Here is a 21,770-nt window from a genome sequence, read left to right as displayed (position 1 = left end):
CCAGGACCAGAGAAAAATTCAAGGTTCTTGTCTCTTCTAGAACAGTTGTGAAAACAGATGATCCTGGTGTCAGACCAATGTTCTCCCCACCCCAAATGGAAACTCCAGACAAAGGCAAACCAGGAAAAGCACAAAGACAGCCTAACTTCTGACACGCTTCAGAGAAGCCTTCAATACACCTTTGGTAAATGGCGGCCACAGAGTCCTTAACTACATTAATAATCCACTTTTCTTGGACAGACTCCTACACTGGATTCCACAACTACGAGAAAAGACTCATTTCAGAAAGTCTTCCACACACCATATTTAAATGGAAATATCTACAAGTGAAATAATTCATGGTAAATGCCTCCACTAAGGGGATTTATGCCTCCATCATGTTCTAAGCAACACCTTGCAGATGATCTCACTTCATCATGACATCCCTGCTTCAGAATAAGAATAATTCTATGCTGTTTTTTCAAGTGTTTCTCAGAATAATTCTACGCTGTTTCTCAGCTTCGACCCATTTTCTTGTACATGCCATGTTTGTGACACTAAAATTTATGATCCAGAATAAAAGAAAGCTGTTTCTTTTCAGAACTACTACAAATACTATTTTCTTGAACTGAAACTAACAAGTCTATAAACACAGTAGTATTGGACATCTTTTCCAGAACCTTCTAGAAGCTATAAAATTGAGGTAAATAATATAGTTTCAGTTAGGGACAAAATCAACAGCAATAAGTCAAACCTGGCATTGCCCTGCCAATCCCACATGTGACTTGTGGCCTGACAGTGTTGCCAGCTCTCCATCTTAAAACAGCTTGGTTTTCCATTCCACTGAAACCAAACCTTTTCCACAGCATCAACACATTCCCTGCTTATGGCCAGCCTGTTGTGAGCCAGAACCTTCACAGCTGCTTGTTGGGTGGGTGGGTTTTTTGTTTTAAAAGCTTCTCCTTCACAACAATTCTCACTAGCACATCAACTTCACTCCATGTTACTCAACTGTGCCCTGCTTTACATTCCAGGCTGTTGAGACCATCCAGTTCTTCCAGGAATTATCTGCTCCTCCAGCCTACCAAAGTCTCTTAATCCTGTGCCATGGCATTTAGTTCATCCTGAAGAACAGTCTCAAGACAAACCCTGAGGATCTGTATTAACAGACCAATTCTTCCCTTCCAAGTACAGCTTCTTGCTCTCCCCTTCAATCATTCCCTGTCCACCTTACCAACCACCATTTTAACACCTTCTTTTGTAATTTCCCATAGAGAACTACACAGACATGTTTCTTAAGTGTAGATAATGAACTTCCTACACCGAAACTATTATTTTATCAAGTTAAAGGACGGGCTACATCTGGCACCGATTACTTTGGAAAAAAAACCTCTCATCCATGTGTTATTTGCTGTTGAATCTGTCAATATTTTTTCCAGATAGGCTCTAGAAAGTCATCCATCCTATTCAGACCAGAATAATTCTCTTGCCCCTCTCCCTTCCCCATTTTTTTTTCTTCCTTTTACACATTTCTTGTCTCTCAAAATGTAGTCATGATGTTTGCCAATAGATTTCACAAATCTCTAAGGGCCTAGTTCTTGAGTAAAAACAAATTAGAGATAGATGTTGATATTTGTCACAAATACATTTAATTCCTCATTTCAGACAGAGCCCTTCTTTGCTTTGTTTAATCTCTGCAGTTCAGGCAACCTCTTGCACATATATCGACTCACTCAATCCTTGCCTTCTTCCCTTTCTCTGCCCTCTTCTCACCCCCACACACAAGCACATGGCTCTACAGACCTGATAAAAAATCAACTTTCATGAGCAAGCTACTTTAGTCTGCAAATCATCCTGAGCAAAATATTGCCAAGTAAGGGACACACTACAATTAAACATTAAGAAAAAGCTGCCCTAAAAAAGTGAAAAACGCTTATTAGAAAGGATAGACAGGAGTCAGGAAAAACTAAACTTAGAGCAAAATCTGGTTTCTTCAAATAATTAAATTTGAAGCAATACAAAAAGAAAAAAAACCTATTTCTGTGTTTCCAACTGTCTTCATATTTGTCCAATTACTAACCCAGATATGGAAACAAACCAATGTAATGCACTTCAACTTGATCCCTGGAGATGCCTCCTTGAAATAAGATTCAAAACCACAACTTCTCAATTCCTGTTGAAAATTCATTTCTTCGGAACACTGTTAGGCAGAACAGTGAGACAAAAACCTCTGAAAAAGAATGCACCACCACAGACAGAAAATTATTTTGAATCTATTGAAAGCATTGATATTAAATCTCGTTACAAGCTGAAGTCTGTAACAAAAAGTACTATTTCCTACAGGACACTTAAGGACTGTAGGACACCATGTCTCCATAGGCCCGGGAAATATGTTTTGAAAGATACTCCTTCAAAGGCTTCATCCAGAGTTCGGACAAAACTAGGTGTCCAAATTTCCTGTCTCTTGAAGTAACAAGTAAAAACAATGGTTTGAAGACTGTTAGGACAATCCTGGAAACATAAGAGCAGTCCACACAACCTCAAATCATTCTCTTTAAGGAAAATGCTGGAACTGCAAGTTGTCACAAGGCAAATTTGCAAACCTTAAACATTTCCACAAGTTTTCTCAGCTGTTCTGCAGTGTTGCTGCAGTGTCCTCTGCTCCCAAAAAAACAGGCTTTCCACCGTTTTTAGCTGCAGCTTAGCAGTGGTGGGAAAAACTGGGTTTTTGCAGACAGAGCCATCAACTGGAAGATTTGAAATACTTTTCAAGACAAAGTTCCTCCTCTCTCATTCCCCGAAAGCAGTGTTATAGAGAACCTACGTTATGGAAAACTCTCCACATACAAACCTCTGCACATTAACAGGGAAAGAAAGCAAGATTAAGAGAACACTGCAAGGACTGTAAAGTAAGAGGAATTCCCCTACAAATTGTTTTGGTTCTAATACTACTTCTAGTATGAACAGTTTTTCACTTCTTTGATAATATCTTGCTTCATCCCCAAGTTCCCCAAAGCATAACAACACCTTCAGAAAAATAAAACAAGCATTGGGTTTTGTTTTTTTCTTTTTTTTTTTGTTTCAAAACACAGCAGAACACAGCAATATTTTCCCAACTAAGCAAGACAAAGTCACATTGTTCATTGCCACTCTGCCTTTTCTAATCTCCTGGTGTAAGCAAAAGAGATTGCTCTAGCCTGAAAACAGGAGTTATCATCCAGCATCAAACTCAGCTTAAGGTATTAGCTCACGTCTGTAACGATGATTCAAAGCTGCAGTGATCAATATCACATCACAAGTGTCCAATCCAGAGGGCATTAAAGGATCCTGTTACTGCCTATCTGAAGGATCACACCTGAGTTTCAGATGATATCAATGCAAAGGTAGAGAAAAGAGAAAATTCTCACCCCACAGAAGCAGCAAATTAAACTCTCTCTAGGAAGCTTCAAGCTTCTACTTTATGTGGAAACTATTTACCTTCAATTTGTCATTTCCATGTTAAGACACAAGTTTGTCCCATGGAGGAGAACCCCTTCATAACCATCCACCACTACCTGAGGGGGTTTTTTTTCCAGATGAGTGTCTAAATATTACACACACAAACAGCAGCAGGTAAACAGAACTTTGTCAACCCAGCTCAGCGCGGAATGGAAAAGGAAAAGCAGACACAGGGAAGTCAAAAGTCAACTAACAAAACTCAAAGCACATTAAAGAGAGCTGTATTTAAGCCAACACAGCTAAGAACTGCCAGCTGCACAAGATACAGGATTTTGTTCAGTGTTACAAAATGCCATTTTTTTTCTGCTGATTTACTAGATTTTGTACAATTCTCTATTTTTAATAGAAAGATAAAGCTCATGAGTCACCCTGAAATCTGCAGCCAGGTTCCTTCACTCTCTCCTTTCCAAAGTGGCAAACATTTCAAATTAAGCTCTAATACAAAGAATACTACGTGCACTAAAAGCTGTCTCTTCTTGTGTACTGTATCAAGGTATGAAAATAGCACAACAGTGTTAAAAAAAAAAGTGTTCTCTGGTACACAAAAAATGAGAATAGGCTAATTTTTACTACAGTGACTTTGCCACAAATCACTTTTTGCCCAATGCAAAGTTAAAATGCAAAGGGCAAAAAACGGTTCCCTGTAACTGGAGCAAGATCTACTTGACAAGTCAGTCACATTAGTGATCTTACAGTCAAAAAAGGAACTTTTACCAAAACACAATATTCCCACTCTGTTACACAGAGGGACTATTTGTAGATCTTCCACTGTACTGCAGTCTGAAAACTTTTATTTTCCATTTCTGGCTAAAATTATTTCTTTTATCTTGACGTATGTTTGACATCAGAGAAATATTGGATGAGTTTAAAGTACAAGTAAGGCTTGTCTGCCCTCCTTTTCCTAAATTTATTCAGCCTTTTCCTTTGAAAGCAAACACCATTCTACATCTACAAATTCTACAAATCCTGCATCATAAGTCCCACACCTACAACTTCCCCACAATTCCTATGCAGCTCCATCCTCTACTGCCACAAGTACCTGGCAGCTCACTGGAGGAAACCATCACTTTTTTGGTTTCCCAGTTACTGTCAATCTTTCACTCCCTGTTCCGATGTAGTGGCACTACCCTTCTAAACTCCTATTTGGTTTGTGTCACTTCTGCCCACTCCTTTTTCCTACCACATTGTCAGCCTCTTGCTGCTTTCTCTCTCCCCAGTCCAGCATGCATGGACCCTTTATGCCCAAGATATAACTCAGAGAAGCTTCCTGTCACATTTCAGAACCTCCAGAAAACCCACTTGTCATTAGGTGTAGCAGACTTATTCCAAGAGCAAAATGAAATCAGAGTTCATTATTTCTAAATATACTTGGGAGAGCTTTGATGGTTTTTTCCACCTCATTCCTCTCCTTACAGTCTAAAACATGAAGGCCTTAACCTTCTTTGTTTAGTAGAGAGTCAAGTTCTTGACTACAAGCCCAGTCAAGAGGGCAAAATTTTCCACAGCACATCACTGACAATCAGCAGAAACACACTGTGCATGTACAACATCAGAATTGTAGGCAATTTCAAACCTTATTCTGCATCCCGACATACGAGTGACACTATACACAGGGCATGAAATGAAAAAATGGCAAGAACTTTGCACACAAAACGTAGAAGGCCTTTGCCAGGAGCGAAGAGTAAAACTTTGTGCAACACAAGCCTCAAATGTAATGATATTTACATGCTAAAACAATGACAGCCACAAATGACATAACCTTGCTTATCTGTATTACAGAAACAAAGGTCACTATTCCAAGTGGAACGTGAGGGCGGTCTGGCTGAAAAATCCATCACCTCACTGACCTCCACGGTTGATTGAACTGATTTGGAAGGCTAGATGAGTGCCCCATACAACACCAAGTCTGAGGGCATCCATCCTAAAGCTGTTTGCTCGCAGAGAACAACCCCCCCGAGCAGACGAAACCATTCATGTGTCAACAGCACATGGTACCTGCACTCCCCAGATACAGCAGCCAACGAGGCCCAGGTGGATTTGGAAGAGAACGTGAGTAGTCCAGCTTCCAGGACTGCAGGACACATGGAAGTGAGACCACCCCCAAACAAGCTCAAAACCAATTTCTAAGAGAAAAACGGGTAGTCTATCTTCCAGGATTGCAGACACATGAAAGGGAGAGCCCCTAAACAAGCTAAGATCCAGTTTTTGGAGAAAAAAGGGTACTCAAACCACCATGACTGCAGACATACATTAGTGAGACCACCCCAAACCAATTCCAGTTTTATCTGCAGGAGAATATCAGGTGGTCAAGCTTGCAGGAACGGAGACACATGAAAGTGAGATGCCAACAAACAAGCTCAGGGTCCAACTGTAGGAGAAAAAAGGGTAGTCAAGCTACCTAGACAGCAGATATATCAAAGTGGCACCACCCCCCAACAAGCTCAAAGTTTAATTCTAGGAGAAAAAAGGGTAGTCAACATTCTAGAACTGCAGACATGTGAAAGTGAGACCACCACAAAACAACCTCAGGGTCCAAATGAGGCAGAAAAAAGATTAGTCAAGCTTCCAGGACTGCAGGCACATTGAAGTGAGATCCCCAACAAGAGGCTCACGCTCCATTTGTAGGAGAAAAACGGGGAGCAAAACTTCCAGGGTGTTCTCACTTTGATGTCTCTGCAGTTCAGGAGGTTGGACTATCCTTTTTTTCTCCAAAAATTGGACCTTGAGCTTGTTTGGGGTGGTCTCACTTCCATGTGTCTGCAGTCCTAAACCCTGACTACTTGATGTTTTCCTACAATAAGCCTTAAACTTGTTTAGGGGGGGGTCTCCCTTCCATATGTCTGCAGTCCTAGAAGCTTGACTACCCTTTTTTCTCCAAAAATTGGACCTTGAGCTTGTTTGGGGGTAGTCTCACCTCCATGTGTCTGCAGTCCTGGAAGCTTGACTACCCTTTTTTCTCCAAAAATTGGACCTTGAGCTTGTTTGGGGTGGTCTCACCTCCATGTGTCTGCAGTCCTGGAAGCTTGACTACCCTTTTTTCTCATACAAATGGACCTTGAGCTTTTTTGGGGGGGGGGTGTCACTTTTCTCTGTCTGCAGTCCTGGAAGCTTGACTACCATTTTTCCATTTGTAAATTGACCATAAGCTTGTTGACAGCAGACACATGAAAGTGCCACCCCTCTAAGAAGCTGCAGGTGCAATTTTTAGAGAAAAAAGGGTGGTCAAGCTTCCAGGACTGCAGACAAATGGAAGTTAGACTGCCAAAAAGAAGCTCAAGGTCCATTTGTAGGAGATAAAAGGGTAGTCAAACCCTCAGGACTGCAGACACGTGGAAGTGAGACCACCCCCAAACAAGCTCAAGGTGTATTCATAGGAGAAAAAAGGGTACTCAAGCTTCCAGGACTGCAGACACATCCAAGTGGGTTGCTGCATGGGCCAGTGTTTTTTTGTTTGCTTGTTTTTCTTTTTTTTTCCTCCTCTTTTTTTTTTCTTTTTCTTTTTCTTTTTCCTTTTTTTTTTTTTTTTCCCCCCAACAACCTCCTGGAGTACTACAGGAAAAGGGCAGAATTGCTGGACAGTGCCCAGTCAAAAAGGGACCTGGGGGTGCTTGTTACAGCAGCTGAACATGATTCAGCATTGTGCCCTTGTAGCTACAAAGGCCAACAGACTTTTGCAAATATTAAGAATATGCTAAATTTTATTCAGAAAACATTTCCTTCCAAGTCAATATCAATTAAAATATAACAGTGTTAAGCAACTTTTGAAAAGCTGTAACTAAAGCTCCCACGGTTTTATTACTTTTTATTACTGAGCTTTTAACAGAGCTGTTCCAACATTCCATAAGTTTTTGCCTGAGATTTTATCTTGCCCTCATTCACATGGAATGAAATTCAGGAGGATCAGAAGTTGTTCCACGAGTCACAGAAAGGCCACTATTCCCAAAGGAGTGCAGAGTTTTTAGGTTGCTTCTCATGTACCCCCAGGAAATATGCAAGAGTCTGGTTTAATAAGCCAGAGTATTAACTAGAAGCATGACATGTAAGATTTGATCTCTTCCCCTTTCCCTCCTCCTACATTTGACAGTCTGGAACGGGGAGAGTGGCAGGGTTGCCCTCTTTAAAGTTTCACTGAAATGAAGTCTACAAAACAAGCTCCCATTTTTATGAAATCACATTTCCCCACTCCAGATAAATCCTGTTTCACCAGAAAACCTCTGCTCAGCCCCTTTTGTACATCCATTCTATGGGATATCTGCTTTCTGGTCCAGAAGCACTCTGGACTGATGAGGTAAAACAGGTAAGAGAAGAGATCACAAAGACTTAGTAAAGGAAGACCTTCCCAACCCATTTGAAGAGTTAGACATAACTAACAGCATCTCCCACGTGAGCATCAATTAAGAAGTGACAAAGGGACAACACCTGAAAAAAAGCCTTCAGCAGACTTTGCCTGTCAGCCTCATCAGCCTCACTAACATCACTTCCATAAGGAGGACAATTTGTGTTCAAGGTTGCTTCCTGAACTCACTTCTCCAAACTGTCTGACCTGCAAAGGTGATGGCTTTGTTGTCACTGACCGCACCAACTGTCCTGATGGATCACTAAGCTCTCCAGCAGCTTCTCAGTATTTTTTAATAGGCACAGAAATGGGAAAGCAAAGAAGCTACAACAAAAAATTTAAAACACACAAACAAAAAAACCACAAACAAACCATGGAGAGTCTTTGAACTTCAAAAAAAAGAAGGCAAATTGTTGTTAAAAAACCATAGTAAGCACCCAGTGCCAACCAAATTAATGCTTAGGAAAGCTTACAGAGTCTAAAACACAGTATTATTCTGGCTTCCTAATTTAGTGATACAGAGTCAAAGTTTCTATTTGACATATCCCACATAATTGCACTCAATTGTAGCACTGCCATTCAACAGAAGCCAAGGATCCAGAAATGGAAAGAATTGCCCAATGTGGTATATTCAAGAATCTCTCCTTAATATTGAACCAGATCCATGGCCTATGTTCTCATCACTTATGCCATGTGTTATACAATGCACTTAGGCTTAGGAAGTATTATCAGAATAGCTCTAAAAGTAGTATTTCTGAAAAGAAAGGGAAGAAGATTAAGACAAAAAGAAGGTCTCTTCCAGGTGTTCCCAAACAGGGCCCAGCTCTTCTGACAGACGCTTCAGTTGGCTGCTTTTACCTTGGTTTGGTTTTTAAGCAGAGATACTCATTCCAAGCTCTTCACTTCCCTCTAGCTCCAAATAATTTGTTCATTAGTGAACGGGACATTATTTTTTATGCAAATCAAAGGCCCAAAGGAGTTTATTTTATCACCAATACTTCTATCTGTACAACAGCTATTAAGAGAGCAGTACATCCACCCTAAACCTATCGTCAAGGTATCCTGCTGTGCTGCTGATCAATGATACTCTCTCCAGTTCTGCCCCTCAAACAACACAGGGAACAGTATTCTCAACAAGCTGAACTTTTTCAGGAGTAAAGTTGTCCTATTCCTTCCAATAATGAACTCTGGATCCCTGGTGAGTAACTCACATTTAACCGGCAGCATTCTGGGCTGCTCCTATTAACTGCAACAGCCTGGACAGCTTGAACCTCAACAAAACGTGCAGTAAACGACTGAGCTAATTTAACCTCATTGATCCTCAAACCAATAGAATAATTTGATGTCCACACAGCAGCGTGTGCACCGCCTCCAACATAAACATGGCCCTGCAGGAAATCCACACCAACAATGTGCTGCAGCCCAGCTGCCAGAGCTATCAGGCTGGGAGAATCACTGCACAGTCTCTGAGCCCCCTCGCCAGCTGCACGGCATGAGTCACACGCTTTGTTTGTTCTTGTTAACAGTCAAGGGCTTGTTTCCAAACTGGATGTATCCTGACATCTCCCCAGTGCCGCAGTTTTATGGAGGAGGCTCCATTTTATCTGTAAACTGTTTACCTCCAGTTTCGACATGATCACAAAAAGCATTGCTAGGAGAGGCAAACACAGAAAACCAAGCAGCACTGGCACTTCTCAGGCAGATACTTAGCTGGATTTAAGCTCCCTATTAATCATTAATTACAGCAGCATTTCAAAAATTTAGGTTTTGAAATAATTTCAGCACTACTTAATCACAAAGGATGTAAGGTCTCCCTGAATATTTAGGAACATCTACTTTCAGGGAGGCATTTTAAGAAATGTTCTTTGTATATAAACTATTTGTTATTTAAATTACTGCTGAAAGCCAGGTGCTTTATTTTGTTCAATACAACACATTTAAAACAATAACGTGAGATTTTAATAGCAAAATCACCTAGCCCACAAAACACCGTTCTATCTTGACTAGGGTGGCAAAACAAGGGTAGTTTCTAAACACAGAAAAATAAATTTGAAAAAAGGATTTTTTCTAAGCATGTAAATCCAGGTCTTGGTACCACATACAAGAACTTCACTTGCAAAGGAACTTGGTCTTGCTAGAGTTTTAAGTACGGTGGTTTTTTATCAGACCTGGCCTCCTTCATGCTTTATGCCACTTGTAAAATGGAACAGGGCATTTTAGGAAAGAAGTACCTCCCTTCAACTCCTAAAAGCTGTGACTGAAGCCTGTTAAGTTTCAGTGGCATTTCAAATATACCAGGGCATCCTCAGCTTTACCTTCTTTATAGGACAAGGTACAGAAACCCACTGGCAGTTAGAGGAGCCACATAATCAGTGTTCAGCATTTCTACCAACCAAATTATCCCTGATAAATAGATACGACCTAGCATGAGAATTCACTTTTACTTCAGCATATTAAAAGTTATTTATTTTAAGGATAAATATATATCTCACAACTACACTGCAACACAGACATGAGTCCAACAACGAAACAGCATAACAAAAATACATCCCCCTAATATAGCATATCCACTGCTTTTTCTTCATCAGCCATACAATATTGATGGAAACAGGAGAGATTTCTCTTTCCTTCTAACACAGCAGGTTAAGCGTCTTGAGAGAAGTCAGATGTCACTATTAACTGCAAGCACACAAGAAAACGAACTCATGCCAAAACAAGGGATAATAAAATTGAAGTCTAAATGGAAGTTGAGAGAAAAAAAAGTCCTGCTCCAACAGGTTAATCTCTAGCTAATTCCTCTTGTGACAAGTAGCTTTAAATAGCCATTTCACTCAAATTCTCCTACAACAAGTTTTCCTTGGAAATGAAACAATTTCTAGAACAAGCATAACTATCTTTGACCACACAAAACAGCATTTCATCTTGAACTACTCTAGCAAAAAGTCAACTTTTTAAAAAAGATTGACTAAGAAGACAATTGGAAAAGTAACTTCAGTCAGAAGTGATAGAATCAGCTGTAAATACTGGATGGGAAATTCCTGAAGAGACAAGTTTTCCCTTAGAGAGAAATGAAATACAGCAATTTACATTTCCCAACAACAATACTGCCTTTCTTTCCAAGTTCACCCAGAAAACTCACAGTATAAATCAATAGCACAGATTTGGCTCTTACACGCACCCAACTCCCAGGACATTTTGTCACGCTCATCGTGCTGCATTCACTGCCTCTCCCAAATATTAATTGCCTTCACTTCTATCTTCAATATCTACTCGTGACTTGGGGGATTTTGCTTCAGGTTTTAATGCTTGGAATTTTTTTACATAGGACTATACACCTCAATAATTGTATCCAGGAAAGACTGGGTTTGATGCCATTTTTACAGTAGAACCCAAATTTTCAGTACTTTCTACCTACTTGTCCATTAACTGTTCATAGAACAGAAGGACAATAAAAGTCATAAACCTCTTACTTTAGTAGCCTTCTGGAGGTGTAATTCAATAACTTCTTGCAAAATAAAACAGCAGCTTACAAAAATTAAAAAAAAGACGTCTTCACCACAGTAATCATTACAGCAGGGCAGATGCAACAACTATGCATTTGTTTAGTCCATCTAGATGTGGAAAAGGATTAAAACATTTAGACAGTAGCACAAGTCACCATCACTGTTGGGGGTTAGGTTTGTTCCTTCTTTCTCGAAAGAATTTTTTCCCCATAAGTTACCAAGGAGACCAAGTGTTGGATACTTGAGAGTACTTAACCGAAACAAAGAGGTGGACAAAAGGTGGAAGGGGGAGATAATGCAGGTAAAAGACAAAGCTTGAGGCAGCTGCGGGCTTTTCTTTTTCCGGCGTTCGGGGAGACGCGTGTCTGCCGCTCCTCGAGGATCTCAGCCGCCGCAAAGCACGCCGAGGGGAGAACGGCTGTTGCTGGCTGGAGGAGTTTCACTGTGGCCAAAGGGATCCAGTCCTGGGAGGTCTGCTATCACCGGGTCGGCCTGAATCCGGAGTTTTCCCGGCCACTCGCGGGGAGCTGGTCCAGGCCCTGCCTCGCCTTCGGCTTCTTCGGCGCTGCTCCTCTTGCTGCAGTGTGACCCTGCACCCCCTGCGCTGCCGGGACATCCTGCCCCTGCCTTCCGAGACACTCTGCCATCCCAGCTACCAGCCCGGGACTTTTCCACTGTTTCAGCTTGGTGCTCTGAGAATCCTGCAGGGACACCGAAACCAAACTGCCCTGGGTTTTGTGAAACAAAGTCCTCAAGGTTCTTGGTACTGTTGTCGTTTGTCATTAACGCTGTAGTTGTTTGGTGGTGGGGGGGAGGTTTTTTTTGTGTTTGTTTGCTTTGTATTACATACTAGTAAAGAACTGCTATTCCTATTTCCCAAATCTTTGCCAAAGAGCCTCTGATTGTAATTTTACCTAGCAGATACCTGTCTTCCTAAACCAAGACAGAGGGGGAGCTGGGCCCAGATATCCTGGGGGTCCCTGGGTTGGGTTTTTTGTGGGGGGATGTTTAGAGAATGAAGAACTGCAAAGCTGAGTGGAAAATGCCCCTTGGGGGGACATTGGGGGGTCCCAGTTGCAGCTGCTGGCAGAGGCAGCCTGGAGGAGCAGAGCCCTGTGTCCCCCAGGAGCCCAAAGTGGGGAGCCCAGAGAGGGGGGAGCGGCGCCATTGGCGGGACCCTCAACAGCCTGGAGAGGGGCAGGGGGGACTCCTTGAACCCCCTGCACCCCAAAGCACAGAATAAGGGGAGAAAGAACCCCAGCACCCCAACCTCCCCCAGCCTCCCTAAGTGGGGAGGTGGAAAAGGGGGGAGCTTTTCTGTTTCCCGGGACTTCCAGCACCCTGTGGCGGGAAAGGACCGAGTAGACGGGGGACCCCAAATACATGTGTGATCCCCAGCAACTGGGACAGGGGGGAATCCCTGAACACCAAAGTGGAGAGACCAGCGACAGGGAACTCCTGCGAGGCATTTTCAGGGTCGAATCTTAGTGTTTGGGAGGCTTTTACTGACCCCAGATTTCCAGTGACTTATAGAGATGGACTTGGTTAGAGAGACCTTCAAACTCAATGTGCTTATCCCTTGTTTTCCCCCAAACCAGGATTTCTCATTCCCAAACCTTGGCTGGATGGAGGAGAAGGCTTTGAGGGAGAGGAAGATGCCCCAGGACAGCCAGGCAGGTGAGGAGGAAGTCACTGTCCCTTTCCCCCTCTCTCCTGCTCCATCCCCCAGCCCAGCCTGGCCCTGGCTGCAGGACAACCCCTCTGCCAACGCCCTCCTGCTGGGGAGGGACTGACTCCTTCCCCTTCCCTCTAGCACGGAGGCAAATCCCATCCTCTCCTTGTCCTTCCTCCCCCAGAAAAGGAGCTGAGGATGGAGACCAAGGAGGACAAATCCCCACGGCAGAACCTCGTGGAAGAGGCCGTTTTGAGCAGCTCCATGGCACAGCAATCCAAGAGGGAGGAAAAGCCCCAGAGATCCCTCAGGAGGAGGAGCTCCAAGCCCATCCCAGGGTGCTCCATGGAGTTAAGACCCACTTTGTGCAGAGAAGATGGACAGAGCATTAGCCAGGGCTCTGAGCTGGTGGTCCATGAGCAGCTTCATGATGTGGAGAAGCCCCACAAGTGCTTGGAGTGTGGGAAGAGCTTCAGCCAGAGGTCCAACCTGATCCATCACCAGATGATCCACACTGGGGAGAGGCCCTACCAGTGTGGGGAATGTGGGATGAGCTTCAGCCGGAGATCCCACCTCATCTGCCACCAGAGGATCCACACCAAGGAACGGCCCTACGCGTGTGAGCAATGTGGGAAGAGCTTCAGCCAGCGCTCCACCTTGATCCGCCACCAGAACATCCACGCTGAGGAAAGGCCATACAAGTGTGGGGAATGTGGGAAGGGCTTCAACCAGAGGTCCAAACTGATCATCCACCAAATGACCCACACCGGGGAGAGGCCCTATGAGTGTTCTGAGTGTGGGAAGAGGTTTCAGACCAGCTCCCATCTCCTCGTGCACCAGCGGATTCACTCAGAGGAGAGGCCCTGCCGCTGCCCCGACTGCAGGAAGGGCTTCAAGCACAATTCCACCCTCGTCACCCACCGGAGCATCCACACTGGGGAGAGGCCCTACCAGTGTGGGGAATGTGGGATGAGCTTCAGCCAGAGATCCCACCTCATCTGCCACCAGAGGATCCACACCAAGGAACGGCCCTACGCGTGTGAGCAATGTGGGAAGAGCTTCAGCCTGCGCTCCACCTTGATCCGCCACCAGAACATCCACGCTGAGGAAAGGCCATACAAGTGTGGGGAATGTGGGAAGGGCTTCAACCAGAGGTCCAAACTGATCATCCACCAAATGACCCACACCGGGGAGAGGCCCTATGAGTGTTCTGAGTGTGGGAAGAGGTTTCAGACCAGCTCCCATCTCCTCGTGCACCAGCGGATTCACTCAGAGGAGAGGCCCTTCCGCTGCCCCGACTGCAGGAAGGGCTTCAAGCACAATTCCACCCTCGTCACCCACCGGCGCATCCACACTGGGGAGAGGCCCTACGAGTGTCCCCAGTGTGGGAAGGGCTTCACCCTGAGCTCTGCCTTGACCCAACACCAACAGAAGCACCAGTAAGGCATGCCCTGTGAGTTCTCCGACCGTGGGAAGAGCTTTGTGTGTGTCTCCAGCCTCATTCCCCATCAGAGGAAGCACCCTGGGGACCCACATTCACTGTGATCCACGCTGGGAGGACACCTGTCCCTTTCCCTGCCCCTGACAATGATGTGAGGTGGGATGGAAGAACGTCAGAGTCTGGTCATGGCCCCGTCATTGTATTCAGTCCAAACTCAGGTCATTGCCAAGGCCAGGAAAGGGACTCTCTCTCTCTCTCCCAAGGAGAAGGGTGTCCTTTCCAGGCAGGTAGAAATGCATGGCCAGGAAGAGCCAGTCAGTTGTAGTAGGAGTTGTTGTAGTTTACCATGTACACCCTTTGTACTATGCATTCTGTTATTAATATTGTTTCTGTTCCTATTTGTTGCATATCTTGTTGCTGTTCTCAATAAATTGTTCTTATCCCAGCCTGGGATCTTTGCCTTTTGTACTTTCAGTGGGAGGCTGGAGGGCAGCAAGGGGCGGCATGGTTTTAGCAGGAGCAGGAAATTGGAGAATCCCATTCCTAAAGCCCGGCCCGTGGAAACCGAGCATCACAGCTGGTGCCAGCCCTGGCTGCCCTGGCAACAGCCTTGGGAGCGGGTCCCTGGCTGGGGGCTGTGGAACCTCTTCCCTCTGGGGCCCAGGGACAGGACTGCAGGGAATGGCTGGAGCTGAGCCGGGGCAGGTTTGGGTTGGATCTGAGGAAAAGGTTTTTACCCCAGAGGCTGCTGGGGCACTGAACAGGCTCCCAGGGAAGGGTCACAGCTCCAGGGCTCTCTCAGCTCCAGCAGCGTTTGGACACCGCTGCCAGGCCCAGGCTGGGATTGTTGGGGTGTCCTGTGCAGGCCCAGCAGTTGCACTCCAGGATCCTGATGGCTCCCTCCCAACTCAGCCAGTTCTGTGCTTCTGGGATCCCATGGCCCTGGAAATGGGACTGCAAATGGTTGCCATGGCAAGGGACTCTGGCTCCAGGCCTGAGCTGGGATGGTCAAGAGCCCTGTGGTCACAGGCAGTCCCAGCAATGCCATGGGGACATCCCAGGGCACCTTGGGCTGCAAAGGCACCCATCTGTCACAGGCACTCACAGGGGCTCCACGGTGACATCCCAGGAGTGCCCAGGCTGCCAAAGAGCCGGGATGTCCCAGACACTCACAGGGCTTCCTGTCGTGGGCAGAGTGGGAAAAGCTTCAGGCAAAAGCTTCACTTCTTCATTGGAGAAACTCCTGCTGAGTCATCAGGTCGAGAAATGACACCCAACAGCCACCATGGATCCTCAAACCCCTCCAAGGATGCCTAAACTTCTAAAATTCCATCTCAGAGAGGAGACTGGGAGTGGCTGGATACAATGCTAGCCCCGGACATTTTCAAAGGTTTACGTGTAAAAGATTGGACAGGTGGAAATGAACTGAAGTGCAATTTGTCCCCCAAGATTAACAATGGAATACCAGATACATTTCTATAAATACAGCTATGATTGATTCTCATCAGGATTAGACAGAAAGAGTAATTCAAACCACTGAATAATTATTTTTTAAAGTGTAATTTACTTGACAGTATAGGACCTATAACGATTATTAGAATATAGTGCTCTAGGAAGCAATTTTGAAGTAAACAGGGCCTTGTTGGAGTTGTTGGAGCCCATTGCCGTCAGAGCCTCCCGCTCCAGCAGGAACTGCCTTTCCTGTGCCATGACCAGGGCAGATCCCGCTGCAGGAAAAGCCCCAGGCCAGCCCCAACACAGGGAAGGGCTCGGGCACAAGTGCAGAGTGCCGTGCTGGGAGCTGTGCCAGGGAGAGCCCGAGGCACCAAAGGCACCTTGGCAGCAGCAGCTGCTTCCAGGCCATGGCCAGAAGCCTCCCTTGGCAGCCCGGCCTGCTGGCCCCCACTGCACAGCTGCTGCTTCAGGGCTCATTTCTGCCTGGGCTCTGCCCCAGCCCGCAGAGTGACACCTCAGCCCTGACTCTGGCACAGCTGCTGTGCCTGAGCCCTGCAAAGCCTCAAGGTCACCTGTGCCCCCCTGGCTCTGGCAGCCCACGGGGCAGGGGGGAAAGGCCAGAGAAGGGGCTGGCTTTGGCTGCTGGATGTGGGCTCCAGCAGAGACAAGGAGGAGTCAAGGGAGTGGATGGAGTCCAGCGAGCAGCCCCTTCTCCCCATGCAGTCCTGGAATGGTTGGCATGGGAAGAGCTCTGCAGGGCTCATCTCATCCAAATGCCTGCGATGAGCAGGGACATCTTTCACCAGATCAGGTTGTTCAGAGCCCTGTCCCAGCTGGACTTGAATGTTTCCAGGGATGGGGCACTGACCATGTCTCTGGGAACCTGTCCTGGTGGATCACCAACATCACCATCAAAAATTTCCTGCTTATCTCTTCTTATCCGAAGCTCCCTTCCTTTAGTTTAGTTTGAACAAGGATTTCAAAGCTTGTCTGTCCCTCAAGAGTTGGTCTAATTCTGCCTTCAGCCAATTCTGGATTTGTGTTTTTTTGTAGCACTTCCTGTGTGTTGAAATCATTCCTTGCATGGTTCTGCCTTGGGGAGTGGAACCTCCTTGGTGGCACCTTGGGCTTGGCACACACTTGAGGAGATTGTCTGAAACTCTGGAGTTTCAGATTGTTAAAAAAGGAAGAAAACTCCTCTTTGCCTGAGTGCAGCCAGTTCTGCAAGCAAAACAGGTCCCAGGTGAGTGAGGAAAGGCAGGATGGGGTTGGGGGATGTGGACCGAGGTTGTCCACATTCGGTCAGACCTCAAGGCACAGCTTCTCTGAGCAGGCCACACCTTCTGAAGGAGAGACCCAGCGTCAGTATCAGTCACTGAATGCTGCAATCACCTCTTCTCTAAAGAGAAGAGTAATAAAATACATCCTTTCAAATAGGAACGTGTATTTCTTAGAAGCTCTTGGAAACATACCTCCATAACTGCAGTAGGAAACCTTCCTAATGAATTGCACCAGATCAGAGTGAAATCAAGGCACAGCCATGGTTTGCTAGGACTTGCCTTATCCTAATGAGCCCCGTGGTGCATTTTGTGCTGAGCCCTGGAACCTCAGGGCCTGAGAGGAGATTGCACAAACCTTTCCAAGAGTCAAAGCCAGAGGTAACACCCAAAGTGTCTGGAAGAATTAATGGGTTACACTGAGGTCTACTCCTAACACAGGCTCCTCATGGTCACCTTGGAGGAGAGAACTGGAGGACAGGATTGCACAGAAACCTCTCAGAGACTCAGTGTGGGAAGGAAAACCCAAAGTACTTTAAACACTTTGAGAATCTCAAAGCACTAATGACCCCCACTGGGTGTTAATGCAAAGCTCCCAAGGGACTCATTAAAGCAGATAATGGAAGGCCATGATTGCACAAACCTTTCAGAGACTCAGTGGCACAAAGAAGTACTTAAATTAACCTGAGTACCTACCCTGAAGCATTAATGAGCCCCACTGAGTGTTCTTACTGGTAAGAATCTCAAGGGACCATATAAAGGTGATAATTGGAGGCCATGATTGCACAAACCTCTCAGAGATTCCAAGGCAAAAGCCAAAACCTAAGGTCCTTTGGAAAACCTGCAGTCCCTGGGAGCATTAAGGAGCCCTCAGGGCCATTCCTGACCAAGGCTCCCCAGGGACTCCTTCCAGCACGTCTTTGAGGCCACTGGGATGGGAGGGGGATGCTGAGGGCAGGACAAGGGGCTGACAGTGCCCAGCCTTGCTGGGGCTGTGCCAGGAGGCCCCAGGACCTCAGGACAAGGTGACTCCTCACGGCCCTTGGTGGCACAGAGGCTGCTGTGGCCCAGGGCACCAAGGCTTGGCTTCTCTTTGTCCCCACGTGTCATCGCTGCCTGCAGTTCTCTGCTCTGGCTGGGGCCTGGGGACACTTTCTGTGTCGTGTCCCTCAGCAGCACCCTTTAAAACTTCAAGAAACTTTGGAGTTGGATTCTGACTTTGAATTCTTGAGAGGTTTCTTCATCTCCCTCTCAGGGACTGATGTTCAGGGCCTCAGCACAAGCCTGGAGAGGGTCACTCAAGTCCTTGTGCTGTGTCTGTGCTACTGAGCTGGGCTGAGTTCCTGGCACAGACACAGCTCCTGGCAACCAGGAAGAGTTTAAAAACACATTTCTCTCGATAAGCAGCTCTTCTCCCAGCCCAGCAGGCCTGGGGCACTGCCTGCAGGCACCCCAGGCACAGCACACAGGCACAGAGAGCTTCAGTCACTCAGGGCGGGGAAGGGGCTGAGAAGTGCTTGGGGGAGAATCACTCCCAGCCCTTGGCACAGGAACCTCTGGCTGCTGGACAATGCAGCTGCAGCTCCTGCAGTGGTCTCCTAAAGCTGGAACATCCCAATGCCTACAGACTCTGTGAGTACATTCTCTGATTCTCTCTTGTGCAGAGCAGCCAGGGGTGCCCAGGGCCGTCGTGCAGAGCAGGCTCCTGCAGCCCAGGGCACTGTGCCGGGGCAGGGACTGCTGCCTGCCAGGGACAGCTCTGAGCCAGCCCTGGGGGGTGCTCACAGCACTGGGGGACCAGATCTGGGTGGAAGGAGACAGCTGGTAAGGCTTGGAAGTGTTTTCCTTGTGTGGTGGGGATGGTACATTGCTCAGGACTGCTCCCAGCATGACATTTAGCTACAGAATATTTCCAAGTAGATTATCCAGGGAGCACAGTGAGGCAGGGGCTGTGTAAAAGGGAAAATCCTGCCTTATTGATTTACTACTCTGTGTTTCCTGGATGTGAAATTGCACACAGATATTCATCTCTCAGTTCAGGTTTAGAAAAATAACCTTAATAAACCAGGTAGTGACAGAAATGAGGACAGGGTCCCTTGCAGGCAGCTTCAGTGTCACTTTTCCAGCCTCCTCAGGGTTGCTCTGATGTTGCCATCAGAGCCTGCAGAGCCAGAGCGGCCCCTGGGCAGTGCCTGAGCTGGGAGGGGTGTGCAGAGCAGAGCTGAGCCCCCAGGGCTGGGCTGGGCTCTGGCAGCACTGGCAGGGCCCAGCCGTGGGCACAGGGAAGCAGCTGCAGGCAGGGAACAGCTCCAGGCAGCAGAGCCCTGGGCAGGCCCTGGGGGGAAAGTGCCACCAAGCTGTGCTGGGATATTGAAATTCCTCTCCAAACTGAACTATTCCATGATTTCATTTGTTTACAGATCCCCATGCCAAGAGACCACAAATGGGGTGTCCCAGCTCCCTCTGCCCTGGGGAGCTCTGGGCAGGGCAGGCTGGAGGCTGGGAATGAGCCGACTCTCCTCCAGCAGTGCCATGGACAGGACCCTTGGTGTGTCCTCGCAATGCCATCCAAGCCGTGAGCTGCCTCCAGGGGACACTGGGGGACAGGAGTGTCCTTGCCCAGGATTGGGGCTGAGACTCTGGGAAAGGCTGAGCCACTTTGCTCTGCTGTGGCTCCCTCTGCTCTCAGCTGTGCCAGGCTGATTTTCAGGGGATCACAGTGACTGCCCTCAGTGTCAGAAAGGGCAGCTGGGGACAGATGGAGCAACAGGGCAGCTCCCCTCACCCTTCACTGAGTTACAGCTAATGCTCTTGCCCTGCACAGTTCTCGCTGATCTCCCTGGGCACAGCAGGAAACCCTCCCAAAATGCCTTTGGCCATCACTGTTCCTTAGCCCTGGGACACGAGATGCTGCCAAGCTCCTCTGCCTCAGGAGCAGTTTGGGCTATGAAGGCCAACCCCAGGACTGGCCCCTGTCCCCGTTCCCATGACCCCACTGATGCAGGGAAGAGCTGCGCCCTCGGTATCCATGGGTAGAGCTCCTGCTGGTCAGAGCAACGGGGCGAGATCCCAGCAGAGCTCCAGGCATGGGGCTGAAGGAAGGGATCTAAAGAAAGGAAAATTGGGTGGCACAGAGCAGCAGGGGCAGGGCTGGGAGAAAGGCCTTGGACATTGCTCAGCAAAGTCTCCCCTGACTTGACACTGTGTCCCCCTTCAACAGGACTCCATGGCCAGAGTGAAGAAATGTTCAACAGCAGCTCCATCAGCCACTTCCTCCCGCTGGCGTTGGCAGACACGCGGCAGCTGCAGCTCCTGCACTTCTGCCTCTTCCTGGGCATCTCCCTGGCTGCCCGCCTGGGCCACGACCTCGTCACCAGCGCCGTAGCCTGCGGCCACCACCTGCACAGCCCCATGTTCTTCTTCCTGCTCAACCTGGCCCTCAGCGACCTGGGCTCCATCTGCACCACTGTCCGCAAAGCCATGCACAATTCCCTCTGGGACACCAGGACCATCTCCTACTCTGCATGTGCTGCACAGCTCATTTTCTTTCTGTTCTTCATCTCAACAGAGTATTTCCTCCTGACCATCATGTGCTACGACCGCTATGTGTCCATCTGCAAACCCCTGCACTACGGGACCCTCCTGGGCAGCAGAGCTTGTGCCCACATGGCAGCAGCTGCCTGGGACAGTGCCTTTCTCCATGCTCTGCTGCACACGGCCAATACATTTTCCCTGCCCTTGTGCCATGGCAATGCCCTGGGCCAGTTCTTCTGTGAAATCCCACACATCCTCAAACTCTCCTGCTCTAACTACTACCTCAGGGAAGTTGGACTCATTGCGTTTTCCATCTGTTCAGGATTACGTTGTGCGTTCATTCTTTTCTCCTCTGTGCAGATCTTCAGGGCCGTGCTGAGGATCCCCTCTGAGCAGGGACGGCACAAAGCCTTTTCCACCTGCCTCCCTCACCTGGCCGTGGTCTCTCCGTTAATCAGCACTGCGGTGTTTGCCTACCTGAAGCCCCCCTCCATCTCCTCCCCAGCCCTGGATCTGGCCCTGTCAGTTCTGTACTCGCTGGTGCCTCCAGCCCTGAACCCCCTCATCTACAGACTGAGGAACCAGGAGCTCAAGGATGGCCTGCGGAAAATGATGCCTGGATCTTTTCAGAAGCAATAAACTCCTTCTTTCCTGCTCCAGAACCTTCAGAATGTAACTCAGAATGTAATCTTGGACATTATTTTCCTATTTGCCCATTTTTTCATTGGGACGTTTCCTTATTCTTTTTCTAGTGTTACTGCTTTGTGATGTCACAATCCACTCTCTGATGTCACAGACACCTTCTGGGAAGTCACAGCTAGCTCTGTGATGTCACAACCCATTCAGTGATGCCACACAACCCCCTCAGTAATGTCATACACTCACCCTGTCATGTCACAGCACACTCTACGACCTCACACCCCGCTCTATGATATCTTAAAGCCACAGCGTGATGTCACAGCCTGCTCTGCAATGTCACACACTGCCGTCCGTGATGCTGTAGCTGCTCGATGACCTCACACAACAAACTCCGAGATGTCATAGCCCAATCTGTGACCTCACACAACCCTCTCTG

The 21,770-nt window shown here is 47.3% G+C and overlaps 2 protein-coding genes across 2 annotated transcripts; both read left to right on the top strand.

Annotated features, from left to right (window-relative positions):
- The first annotated feature begins 5,358 nt into the window (after positions 1-5,358).
- LOC136303445 (zinc finger protein 883-like) lies at positions 5,359-14,431 on the top strand. The gene is made up of 4 exons (XM_066207111.1): positions 5,359-5,526; positions 12,915-12,993; positions 13,173-14,016; positions 14,101-14,431. Exons 1-4 carry the CDS (start codon positions 5,359-5,361, stop codon positions 14,429-14,431), a joined length of 1,422 nt encoding a protein of 473 aa, XP_066063208.1.
- Positions 14,432-20,404: 5,973 nt separating this feature from the next.
- On the top strand, positions 20,405-21,334 carry LOC136303444 (olfactory receptor 14J1-like). The gene has a single exon (XM_066207110.1). The coding sequence runs from the start codon at positions 20,405-20,407 to the stop codon at positions 21,332-21,334; it is 930 nt and encodes a 309-aa protein (XP_066063207.1).
- The last annotated feature ends 436 nt before the right edge of the window (positions 21,335-21,770 follow it).

Source organism: Chamaea fasciata, unplaced genomic scaffold (assembly GCF_029207755.1).
Source record: "Chamaea fasciata isolate MVZ Bird 193981 ecotype frontalis unplaced genomic scaffold, bChaFas1.0.hap1 SCAF_34, whole genome shotgun sequence".
NCBI lineage: Eukaryota > Metazoa > Chordata > Aves > Passeriformes > Sylviidae > Chamaea > Chamaea fasciata.
This window is presented reverse-complemented; position numbering and strand designations above follow the sequence as displayed.